General features: G+C 48.5%; 1 protein-coding gene across 1 annotated transcript; it reads right to left on the bottom strand.

Annotated features, from left to right (window-relative positions):
- Positions 1 to 357: 357 nt before the first annotated feature.
- On the bottom strand, positions 358 to 11,276 carry KCNG4 (potassium voltage-gated channel modifier subfamily G member 4). Its single transcript, XM_045506305.2, has 2 exons — positions 10,527 to 11,276; positions 358 to 1,128 (listed from the first exon to the last, which is right to left on the bottom strand). Exons 1-2 carry the CDS (start codon positions 11,274 to 11,276, stop codon positions 358 to 360), a joined length of 1,521 nt encoding a protein of 506 aa, XP_045362261.2.
- Positions 11,277 to 12,534: the final 1,258 nt, after the last annotated feature.

Genomic DNA, 12,534 nt, shown 5'->3' with positions numbered 1-12,534 from the left:
CCAGGAAAGAAAGTCTTAGGGAAGAAATGGAATCCTGTAGGCTTGATTCTGCAGGCATCTGGAACCCAGCCTGAGATGTTGAAAACTCTGCTGGGAAGAAAACGAAATTGGAGGGAGACAGATCTAATCCAGCAAAATTGGATGTGCTCAGGGACTGGCAAGGAGGGAGGAAACAGCAAGTGGCTGGAGGACCAAACATCTTTGGCTTTGAGTCCCTCTTGGCTTCGGAAATGCCCCGCCCCTCTCTGGCTCTTGAAACATACCACCAGATGATGGAGGCCCTGGTGTTCTCCAGCTTATGTCAGCCAAGGGCAATGGGTTGAAGTTCTGGCATATTCAGGAGGTGGAGGGATTGAGTTAAATGTATGCAATGGGCAAGGCAGGGCCCTCCAGGATCAGATCATTGACGTCGCTCATGAGTTCGTGTTCACTAGCCGTGGCGGCATTTTTCAGGCGGCGGAGGCGGGCCTGCAGCTGCTCTTGCTCCTTCTTGAGCTCCAGGTAGGAGTGCGAGAACGTATGGAAGATGGACGTGGCTGGGAAGGCCATGATGAGGATCCCGCTCAGGATGCTGCTGAGGGCCACCATCTGGCCCGGCACGCTGCTCGGGACCATGTCTCCGTAGCCCACCGTCGTCATGGAGATGACGGCCCACCAGTAGGAGGCCGGAATGCTGGTGAAATCCAGGACCCGCCCAGACTCATTCTCGGCCACGTAGACCAGAGGGGAAAAGAGGGTGATGGCCACGCAGAGGAAGAGGAGGAGCAGGCCGAACTCGCGCGTGCAGCGGCGCACCGTGAGCCCCAGCGTCTGCAGCCCCAGCGAGTGGCGGGCGAGGCGCATCACGTACAGGATGCGCAGTGCCCGCAGCACGCGCAGCGCCAGCCCCACCTTCTCCAGGTAGGAGCTCCTGCCTGGCCTCTCGCCGTCCTCCTGGGGCTCGTCCGACACGGCAAGGGACACGTAGTAGGGAAAGATGGCCAAGATGTCGATGATGTTCAGGGGCCCTTGGAGGAAGCGGCACTTGTTCCGGGCCTGGACAAACCGCAGGCAGAGCTCCAGGGAAAACCAGGCCACGCAGACAGTCTCCACGATGAAAATGTAGTAGCACTTCTGCGAGCACTCCCCCTGAAGAGGCGACAAAGCGCAAGGTAGAGAGGGGATGGGCCACAGCGCTGGAAATGGAGAAATAACGACACCGAAAAGTAATTCCATAGGTCTGTATGAGTATTGATTTTGAGTCCATATATAGAGATTCTCCATATATAGTGTCTCTGTATTAAATATTATGTTTATATTCTAAATATTACATCTATATCTATATCTCCATCTCCATCTCAATCTATATCATCTCCATCTCCCTCTGTGTCTATATTTATATCATCTCCATCTGTATCTATATCATCTGTATGTATATCTCCATCTGCATCTGCATCTCCATCTGTGTCTATATCTATATCATGTGTATTTATATCTACATCTGTATCTTTATCTATATCATCACCATTGCCACCTGCGTCTATGTCTATATCATCTGTATCTATGATGGATGAATGAAGGAATGACTGAAGCCAGTTGACTGAGTGAAAAGCAAGATATGGACAACCACAGGTTTCTTTGGATTAAAAACCTCTGAAGTGGAAAAAGAAATTATTTCCAGTGCCTGGGCTCACAGGAATACTAAATGGAAATGTTCTTTTCATCTGGTCTTTGGAGAAAGAAATGTGCTAGACTGCCCTGATCTCTATTTTTCCTGTCCAGGGCTGGGCAGCTCTCTCCCCTTCCTTCTATCAGGTCTACTAAAGAGGTGGGAGATGGTGGCGTGCAGTTGAAGGCGTGGAGTCCAGAGTGTCTGTGACCCAGGTTCAAATCCCACACTTCCACCTACTCAGACAAATTATTTGTCCCCTCTGGACTGGGGGGTTCTCTACCCTGGGAGAATTATGACAAATGGAAATGATGCAGTTAAAGCAATTAGCTGACTACTACACGGAATATTGTAGCTACCTGTATGAGATGATTCACTGGTCACAGACATACCATGCCTAGTGGGTTTAATGATATCAATCAATACTCTTTTCTCTTCTCCTGGATTTTACAGGAAGCTGAGGAAATTCTCCAACACAGGAGAGGTTTTTACCATAGGGTTTGTGTCAGGATTCTGGAAGGCTCAGGAGTTTTGGATCCTGATTCCCTAGTCCTGCTACAAACTTGCTGTGTGAACTTTCTGTGGTCACTACCCCTCTCTGGGCTTAGCTTCATCTTCTTTTTGGCTTTTTTGGGGGGAGGGAGTGATTAGGTCTGTTTGTTTGTTAGTTTATTAATGGAGGTACTGGGGATTGAACCCAGGACCTCATGCATGCTAGTATGCACTCTACCACTGAGCTATCTCCTCCCTCCTGGGGCTTTAGCTTTTGATGAAGGAGGTGGAAAAGAATCAGTATTTCTCAAAGCTGATTCATAACTCCTGCATTAGAATCCCTCAGGTGCTTGTTATATATGCGGATCTGGGGCCCCCAATCACAAAATCAAAGTCCTGGAGTGTGGGGCCCAGGAATCTGTATTTTGGCAAGCCCTCCTGTTGACTCAGAAGCACCTGGAAGTTTTTCAGACTCTGGGCCAGATTTTTGTCGCTGAAATGGGAGTTTTTCCTTTGGCATAAGAGCCTCTTGTGATCTGGAAATCGTCTTCCTAGACCAGTGACCCAATAGCTCAGGATGGTGACTCCTGGGAGGCAGAGAAGGCTCTGTTGGTCTTCTCTCTGCCTCTGGAGCTGGATTTTGGCTATTCCAGGCATGCGCCTCCCAGCTTCTGCCAGCCACCTCCCTGCACTGCAGCAAGCACTCTGCCCTGCGTTGCTGCTCCACTCCGCATCCTAAACCAACCTCCCAGCCCTGGTCCTCAGAGAAATGCTCCACTAGAGGCTGGTGTTGGGGCGGTGGGGATTTATAGGGCTTAAGATGAGGAAATAATTCCCAGGCCAGCCAATATTTGAAGAAAACTAGAACAGAAGGAAAGCAAAGAAAAAGTCACTCTTCCTCTCTCCAAGGAAGTTTCTGGTTGTAGGTAGGATGAACAACTCATTCTGGTTTGCTAGAACTTTCTGGATTGTGCAACAGAAAGTCCCAGGTCACCAGAACCCCCTGAGTCCTGGGCAAACCCGTTTGGTTGGTCGCCCTTCTGGGGGGCTTGTCCCTGGAGGAAATGGGGTGTGAATGAATGTCACAGATGCAGGACAAATGAGCCAGACTTCTGTTTCCATCCAGGTGAAGTCCAAGAGCAGGCAAAACTCGTTGGGGGTGGGCAGTATCACCAAAACAGCGGCTGCCTCTGGGTAGGGTAGGGAAGGACTACAAAGGGACCTGAAAGAACATTCTGGAGTGATGGGAATATTCCATATTAAACAGGGCTGAGGGTTTAAACAGCGCCCATTTTTTACATTGGACAGCTAAGACTTGTGCATTTCAATGTATGTAAATTTTACCCATAAAATAAAAAAAAAGTGAATGATCATGATGCAAAACGATTGAGGGTGGGAGGGGAAGAAGAGAGAGAGAACCAGAATGATGGAACGTGGACAACTGTGAAAGCTGAGTCATGGGTACTTGGGGACTCATTATATTATTCTGCTTACTTCATAAATGCCTGAAATTTTCCATTATGAAAAAAAAAATCAGACTTGGTGGGAAGGGTATAGCTCAGTGGTAGAGCACATGCTTAGCATACATGAGGTCCTGGGTTCAATTTCCTGTACCTCCACTAAAAATATTAATTAAAAAAATTTTTTAAATCAGACTCAGAAATCAAAACTACAATGAGATATCACTCTACACTAGGATGACTGTGATCATAAGGACAAAACACAGCAAGTGTTAGGGGAAGGGGATTAAGAGGTATGAACTACTAGGTATAGAATAAATAAGATACAAGGGTGTAAGGTACAGCACAGGGAATATAGCCAATATTTTATGATAACTTTAAATGGAGTATGATCCTTAAAAATATCAAATCACTATGTTGTGCACCTGAAACTAATACAGTAAACCAATAATACTTCAATTTAAAAAAAGCGTTGGTGAGGATGTGGAGAAGTTAGAATCGCCAAATGTCATTGGTGAGAATGTAAAATGGTACAGCTGCTGTGGAGAACAGGTGGATGGTCCCTCAAAAGGGTAAACATACATTTGCTCTATGACCAAGCAATTTTGCTTCTAGGTATATACCTGAGAGAACTGAAAACACACATCCACACAAAAACTTGTACATGAATATCCATAGCAGTACAATTCAGAACAGGCAAAAAGTGGAGACAAGCTAAATGCCTATCAATGAATGAATGAATAAACAAAATATGGTCTAGCCATACAGTGGAGTATTATTCAGCTGCAAAGAAGAAGGAAGTTCTGACACTTGCTACAAAGCAGATGAACCTTGAAAACCTTAGGCTCAGTGAAAGAAGTCAACATAAAAGACCACATTTGTAGAAATCCATTTCTATACAATGTCCGGAAAAGGCAAATTCGTGAAGATAGAAAGTACATTTGATGGGGGGAGGGTATAGTTCAGTGGTAGAGCGCTTGTTTAGCATGCACAAGGTCCTGGGTTCAATCCCAGTACCTCCATTAAAATAATAAATAAGTAAATAAATAAAAATCTAATTACCTACCCCCTCCATAACAAAAAACAAAACAAAAAGAAAGTACATTCATAGTTGCCTGGGGCTGGTGGGACTGGCGGGAATGGGGAGGAACTGATAACGTGCACAGGCTTTCTTTTTAAGGTGATGAAAACGTTTTGGAACTAGATAGTGGGGATGGTTGCATAACTTTATACTGATTTGTGCTACTCTTTAAAAGGCTGCATATTACAGCGTAGGAATTATATATGAATAAGAAACCAGAGCTGGAGTCTGAGTGGCCGAGCCGTCCCAGTGAGGGTGGTCCAGCAGCCAGGCCCTATTCCTTTCCCAAAATTCCTAAGCAGAGCTGATCTGCCAGGCTGTGGGGTCAGAGGGTGGCCAGGGCTTTCTGAGAACAAGCCATTGTCCCTGAGAGACCAGCTGGACAGGCTGTCCAGGCAGACGGTGGCAGGTGCAGCGTGGGCCAGTTCTAGAATTCCATCTGGGAGGGACTCAGGGCCAAAGTCTTGACCTTGGAGCCTTCCTCGCATCCTCTGTCTCTCTCACAGCCATGCCTGCCAGCTCCCTCTTTGGGAAAGCAGCTAGAATCGGCCACTTCTTACCCTCTTTAGCTCAATGCCAGTCCCACTGCTCCACCCAGCAGTTCAGCCTCTCTCTCTTCTTTTCCTTTGCCTGGCCATGAATTCCATTGGTGCCTCTGGCCCTGGGCTGTTTTCTCTGAGACTCCCAGTGCCTGGCAGTGCTGACTCATGTCTCTCCCAGGATCCAGGTCTTTCTCTGCCACCCTTCCCTTCTTCACGCCCCTTCCGTGGTCCTCTCCCACCTCTCCATCCTCTCAAGCCCCAGTCCCTCTTCCCAGCCGCCCCTACTCCCCAACCCCAGCCGGCACACAGGGGATCTGAGGAGGGTGTGGAACTGAGTGGGCGGGGGTAGGAATTGGACCCACTGAGACAAGCATCCCCAGGGAGAAGGGACAGCGTGCAGTACGGGTACTCAGGAAAGGAGGGCCCTGTCCAGAAAACAGGGGGTACTGCTTGTGAGCTAGGACACAGGGAGGCTCAGCCAAGGGGAAAAGCCCACAACCCTCAAACCAGGTTAAGAAGAATTCCCTAAAGCAATTACCAAATGTCACTGAACACAGAGAAGCTACAGAGAGCCAGCTGTTCTTTACGGAGCTGATTCATGAGCCAAGAAAGAACCAGGGAGGAGGAGACACTGGTTCCAGCACAAGCCTTTTTATCAAAGGCGAGGAGGAGTTGGGGGTGGGGGTGGGTTGCAGCCCCAAAGATGAGCTGCACGTGTGCTGGGAGGGTGTTGTTCCATCGAGGGGGCCCCAGTGCTTCCTCCTGGTCTTTAAAAATCTCTCTGCTCCTTCCTCCCCTACCCCAGCGAGAGGTGGAAACCGCCACACAGATTGCCAGGGGAAGACTGAAGCAGAGCCCTGCTGTCCCACCCCAGGCCCCGCTGTAGCTCTGCTCCCACCGGTGCACTTTGCACAGCTGCAATCAGAGTACGTCCCTTTGCAACATCCCCGGAGTCCTAAGCAAATCCCCGGGTAGGAGTAGAAGCTAAATTGGGAGGAGACATGAGAGCACGTGCTGTGCTTGTCACTGGTCCCCAGCACAGAGCCGACCCTCGGGGAAGGTCTGTTGAGTGCACAAGTGAATGAAGGATGCTGGCAGGCACTGGAAACAGATGTTTGAGACTACTGCCTGCTACCTTGGCGGCTGCCATTTAGGTTCAACAGAGCAGGAAGAGCATTTGATGAGCAAAGTAGACAGGAGGAGTGTGAACAAGTCCCAAAGGTGGGTGAAAACAGGCGGTCCTGGCTCTTTGCCAGCATATGATAAATAGGACCATCAATCCCATGCCTCCCTTGGAACAGGTGTTGTCATTATCCTCTTTTATAGGTGAGGACATAGAGGCACCAAGAAACAGAGTGACTTGTCCAAGGGCAGAGCCAGGGAGCAACAGGCTGGGATCCCACCCCAGCAATAGCAGAGAGATTCTGGCTCCTTCCCATGAATGATACTGTTTGTAGCTGTTGGGGGTATCTCAGTAGCAGTAAAGAGGAAGAAAGAGGGCAATAGAAAAGGAGTGAGTGTTCGATGGCAGTTGCCCAGTAACCTCCAGCCTCCCCCAGAGAGAGGGCAAGGTGTTCTGACCAGCAGAGAAGGTGGCCACTGGCTACATGGAAAGGGCGCTAGGGCTGAATGGCAAGGTTGACAACCGCAGTGGAGGACTCAGGCAGAGGGAAGCAAAGAACCTGGGGAATTGCACTGTTCATCACTGAATGAAGGATAAACAAATGGCGGAATAGACAGTGGAATATTATTCAGCCCAGAAAAGGAATGCAGTACTGACCCAGGCTACAGCACAGATGAACCTTGAGCACATTATACAAAGTGAACAAAGCCAAAACAAAAGGTCACATATTGTATGATTCTATTATCTAAAGTGTCTGGAATATGGAAATCCACGGAGACAAAGCAGGCTGGTGGTTGCCAGGGTCTGGGGGTGGGGGCTGGGAGTGGCTGCCTGATTAGTCCAGGGTTTTCTTTAGGAGTGCTAGAAATGTTTTGGAACTTGATAGAACTGCTGGCTGCACAACATTATGAATGTGCTAAATGTCCCTGAATTGTTCACTTTAAGATGGTTGATTTTATATTATATGAATTTCACCTCAATTATAAACATGGAGCTGGGATGCTCAGACTGTAAGCTCCAAGAAAGTAAGAAATTTGTCTTAACTGCAGCACGTGGAAGAAAGGACTTGGTAGGCACTCAGTAACTGTTGTTGAATGAATAAAAGGTAAATATTGTGACTTCCTGTTAACAAGTGAATAGGATGGTGACTAACATTTTTTGAGCACTTTCTAAGTGTTGGCATTGTTTCAATCGCTTTACAAGAATTAATCTTTTAATCCTCACCCTAACCCCTTGAGGAAAGGGCTAATAGCATCCCCATTTTACAGAGGGAAACTGAGGCTCAAGGAGTGACTTTCCAGAGATAACTGAGTTCATGAAGGATGAAGCTAAGATTTAAACCCAGAGTGTCTGTACTCAGAACCATCGTGCTGGATAGAGATGCACTTCACCAAGTCCCGCTGCGTTAGAAATGCTAAGGACCATCGAGACTGACGATCTAGACTACAGACAGAGCCGCCCAGCATTGGAAGCCAGTGCCATCCCAAGGGGTCAGGTTTTAGAGCCAAGTGGAAGTGAGCTCAAATCTGAGCTCTGCCACTTACTAATTGTGAGCTTAAGAAAGTGATAAAATTTCCCTAAGCCTCAGTTTCCTCATCTGTAAAATGGGGAGTAGCAGTCATATCCAATTCCCAAAGCTGTTGCAAGGAGTCTGTCCATCCTGTCAAATGTCAGCCTCCTGGGGGAGGCACTTAATAAGCATCAGTTCTCTCATCCCTTCAGGGCTGAGCTCCCCCAGGGAACCCAGCAAAGTCCGAATGCTTCTGAAGGTGCTTAGGCACTTGGCTTGGTCCTTTCTGTCCGTACTGCCTCCTCCTTCTATTTTAATTTGCGATCTCAGGCACATACCTTGAACCCAAACTGCCAAGTTGACTCAAGGGATGTTGCTCGGAAAAGTTAGAAGAAAAAGGAAAAGGAAAATGCTTTCTTCGCATGTGCTCTAACTCTCCAACCCAGCGTGACACCTCTTCTGTGTCTGATGGAGGATTTCGGTGGGGTCACATCCCCTAGGGACGACTAGGCCCCAACAACCCCCCAGGCACCGCCTGCCCCCAGGAGCAGCTGCCCAGCTTTGCAGTGGTGCTGAATTGCTGCTTTCAGACTGGTGTCCCAGAGGGCAAGTACAAAATACCAGGCATGTATGCCCGGGAAAGAACATCATCTTTTTATGTAAATGTAAGGGCACAATTTGAAAGAACAAAGCCTACCTCATCCTCAGCCTCCAGGCTCCCTGAATTGCCATCTAAAGGGGAAATAGATACATTTTTGGGAGGGCTGTGCCTCCCAGCCTCTCTCCAGGCAGAATACCCAGGGGTGGTTTCACAGCTGCACAAAGGTCGCAACTGGACAAGGGCATCACTGCTCTTATCCGGGCAGCAGAAATGGCTGCCTGATACCCTGATTCTGCGGACCTCTCACCCACTTCTGTTTTAATTTTTTCAAGTACCAATTACATAAACCTGGGTTCACACCTTGAGTAATTTTCAAAGCATTAAGCTTTGAAAAGAGCTTGTCACTCTGCACAATTTAAATCCTGGCTCCCTGAATATCCTTAAGAGGAACAGGCTTGTGAAGAATCCAGGGGTCCTTTCTCAGCAACTGAGATCAAGGGCAACCTTGGGGGGCAGGGGATGGAGTCTGCTTATGTTGTCCTAATCTTTTGCAGTTTGGGGGGTTTTTGTGGGGGTAATTAGGTTTAGTTATATATTTTAAAAAAAATTTTAATGGAGGTACTGGGGATTGAATCCAGGACCTCATGTATGCTAAGCATGGGCTCTACCACTGAGTTATAAGCTTTCCTCCATCCTAATCTTTTTATTGCAGTGTCCACGTGTAAATATTTCTATGAACAAACAGTGATTTCTTAAATCACATGATTTCATGCTAAAGAATGAAAAAAAGGCCTGCGATCCAATCTACAGCTACAGTCCTCTCTATGGGGAAAAAACTGAAAATCAAAACATTTAGATTGGTTTGCTTTGGGACAAAACATTTATAGGTTGGACAAGATACATTTTATTCAACAGATATTTATTGAGAGCATACTCCGTGTGCGGCACTGGCTGGTTCTCCATCTAAGTCCTCTCGTTCTGGAAAGTTCTCTGACCCTCCCTGGGATTGCCCTGGGATATATGTTTAAGGGAAGGGAACTTTCATCAACTGACACCAGTTGTCAACCATATGCAGCCTGCACTGCCTTATTTATGTGCTTTGTTGATTGTCTCTCTGTGTCCTCTACAATGTAAGCTCTCTAAGTTAGGTGCTGTGGAGCCATGGAGGAGTATAGAGCAGCATCTTAGCTAAGGAAACAACCCAGTCCTCAGTTTGAAGCTCTCCAATAACCTTTTCAACAAAACATTAGGTTCTGACCTCATTTCTTAGACCATCTGGCCCCCTGGGGGTTTGGAGAGTCTCCCACAGCTTCCTGGAAAGAGAATCCAGGAAGGGGACAGCAAACATGTCTACTCTGGCCTCCGGGGGCACGGTCACCTCCAAATCAACTCATCTCTGAGTTCTCCATCCAACGGGACTGACTCGGAGGCTCAGGAACGAGGGCCCAGAATCTGCCATCATCAGCATCTTCACTAGGGAAGCCCTTGGAAGCCAAATGCCCTGAGCCAAATGCCCTTGGAAGCCAAATGCCCTTGGAAGCCAAATGCCCTGAGTTTCTTTATCTGAAAATGGAACTGGGATGCCCATGAGAATATTGGCTTAAGAAGGCAGGGAATCTTGGCCTGGTCTAGTGCACAGCACAGAGTAGCTGCTCAATTAATATGCAATGAGGGCACTGAGTGTGTGATCCTCCACATTGATCTCACTTGTCTGATGGAGGAGGAGACTGAGGCTCAGAGAGGTGGAGCCCATGGTCACAGAGCCGAAAGTGGTAGGGTTGGATCTGCTCAGCCCGCTAAGACCAGAGGGGCTTTGTGCGTACCCAGCGTTCTCTGTCAGATACATGGCCCTTCATGATTTTCATGGGCCCCCTCCATGCACCTCTTTTTCCAAGAACCAGACATAAAAATAATCTCTTATGACCGCATTGGTCTGAAAATGAATACAAGCCACGCTAGATGATATTCACTTCTTTCCTTCTGGTTTTAAAAGAGATGAAAACATATCTGTGGGCCCTCCATCCCCAGGGTCCCAAGCACCATGCGCAGTGGAGAAATGGACCACTCACCTGGTCCTCCTCGGCCCTCAGGTCGGGCATGGTGCTGACACACAGGCTGACAGCCGTGGTGGCCACGAAGAGGATGGACAGACAAGCAAAGACCTTCCCGGGGAGCCCGGACTGCGGATTTTCCACCATCTCCCGCAGCCGGTTCATGAAGAGCCCCCAGCGCGATGTGTGCACGGCAGGGCGGCAGGCCTCCCTTTGCTCCTGCAGCGCCTCTTCCCTGCGCAGCTCGTCCAGCTCGTCCAGCTTCCGGAGCAGTTTCCGCAGGCAGCATCTCTCCAGGTTGGCTTCTTCAATCCCCCAGTAGGTCAGCTCCTCCTGGAAGGACAGCACACACATCTCCCGGAGGTGGACCAGCTTGCCAGCCGCCAGGAAACTCACAATCACCCCGAAAGCGCTGGGGCTCCTGTCAAAGAAGAACTCCTGGTTATCCTCGTCATAATCATCGCATAGCTGCGCAATCTCCTCGTGGCTCCGGCAGAAGCGGAGTTTGCTCAGGCGGCTCAGCGGGAACTCGTCCAGCGTGCTCCAAGGAAGGAGGTACCGCCTGCCCCCTACGTTGACCAGGATCTCTTTCTTCAGGTCCGCGGTGGGGGAGGCGTCCAGCGCACCCACCTTCCGGGCCCTGCGGTAGTAAATGCCCTTGATGGAGCGTGACTCCACGGCGCCATGCAAGAACTGACTCAAAGGGCTGCAGGAGCTGAAGTGATGGTGTCCGGGATACAGGTCCTTGTCTCCGGAAGGCATGGGCATGGCCGAAGACGTCCTGGTACCCGAAGGGACAAGAGCAAGAAAACGGGGGACACATCAGTCTCAGGGCCAAGTCCTAAATAGCACGGACATTTCCTCACATTTGCTTTCCTGCAACTGCATCTCCATCCTTTATTCTTTTAATCTTCCATCCAACATACATCTATTGGGCACCAGCTATGCACTTGGGATCTATCAGTGAACAAAAGGAGATGATGATGACATCCCTTCCCCAGATGAGCATTTACTTATCTCTCAGAAGAATCCCCCTGGAACAGGCATTACGTGGACTGGGACTTGGGGAGCTCTGTCATGACCTGGACAATTCAGAGCTGTGTCACTTCCAGGCTGTGTGGTCTTGGGCATGTGGCTTAACCTCTCTGATCTCAGCATCGTTATGCCAATGACAAGACTTGTACCAATCTTGCAAAGTAGAGTTGTTGGAAATACAGCTTAAGAGTGTCAAAGGTTCTCAAGTGCAGGACCAGGTTCCGATCCTTTAAAAACTGCCACCACAGGTGGGTTTCTTAGCCCCTCTGAGCCCTTTGCTTTATCTGCACAGCTGGGGTGATTTGAGTGCCCACCTCACTGGGCAGAGTAATATACATAAAGTGTAAATTAAGAACACTTCTAGTCATTTCTGACATGCCAGGCACCAATCCCCATGCTTTGTCTATGTTAACTCATCTAAGAACCCCGTGAGGTAGACATTAGTACCTCCATTTTGCAGATGAGGAAATTGAGGCGCAGAAAGGTTAAGTAATGAGGAATGTGGCTGTGCTTGGCATAGCGTCTGACTCTCAGGAGACACTCTACAATGATGCCTCTTACTTGCTTTCGCATTTGGAGGGCTCTGCTGTCAATGACGGCGCTCCTCCGTGTTCACTGGGTGTTTGTCTCAAACACTTTGCTGTGTGACCTTGAGCCAGTTACTTCCCTTCTCTGGGCCTCGGATCCTGTCATCTGTGAAATGAAGGGGCCTCTAATACTCTCTCCATTCCAGACCTATTTAGGGCTCTTGACTTAGAGGAAGGGTTTGAGATTGAGCCCATGCATTTAAAAAAAAATCATTGCCACAATATTTCTCATCCTCAGTCTCCTGCAACCATTTCCCGTGTTACGCATTCTAGCCAGAGCTGTTTCCAAAGCATCTAAACCTTACATTCCAAGATGCACTCCAATCAAGAGGAAAAACTCAGCAGCTGAGTGGAAATAAAAGTTGCTCTCAATTTCAGAGCCAGTTGGAGTCCAGCAGATAGTG

This window comes from Camelus bactrianus, chromosome 9 (assembly GCF_048773025.1).
Source record: "Camelus bactrianus isolate YW-2024 breed Bactrian camel chromosome 9, ASM4877302v1, whole genome shotgun sequence".
NCBI lineage: Eukaryota > Metazoa > Chordata > Mammalia > Artiodactyla > Camelidae > Camelus > Camelus bactrianus.
This window is presented reverse-complemented; position numbering and strand designations above follow the sequence as displayed.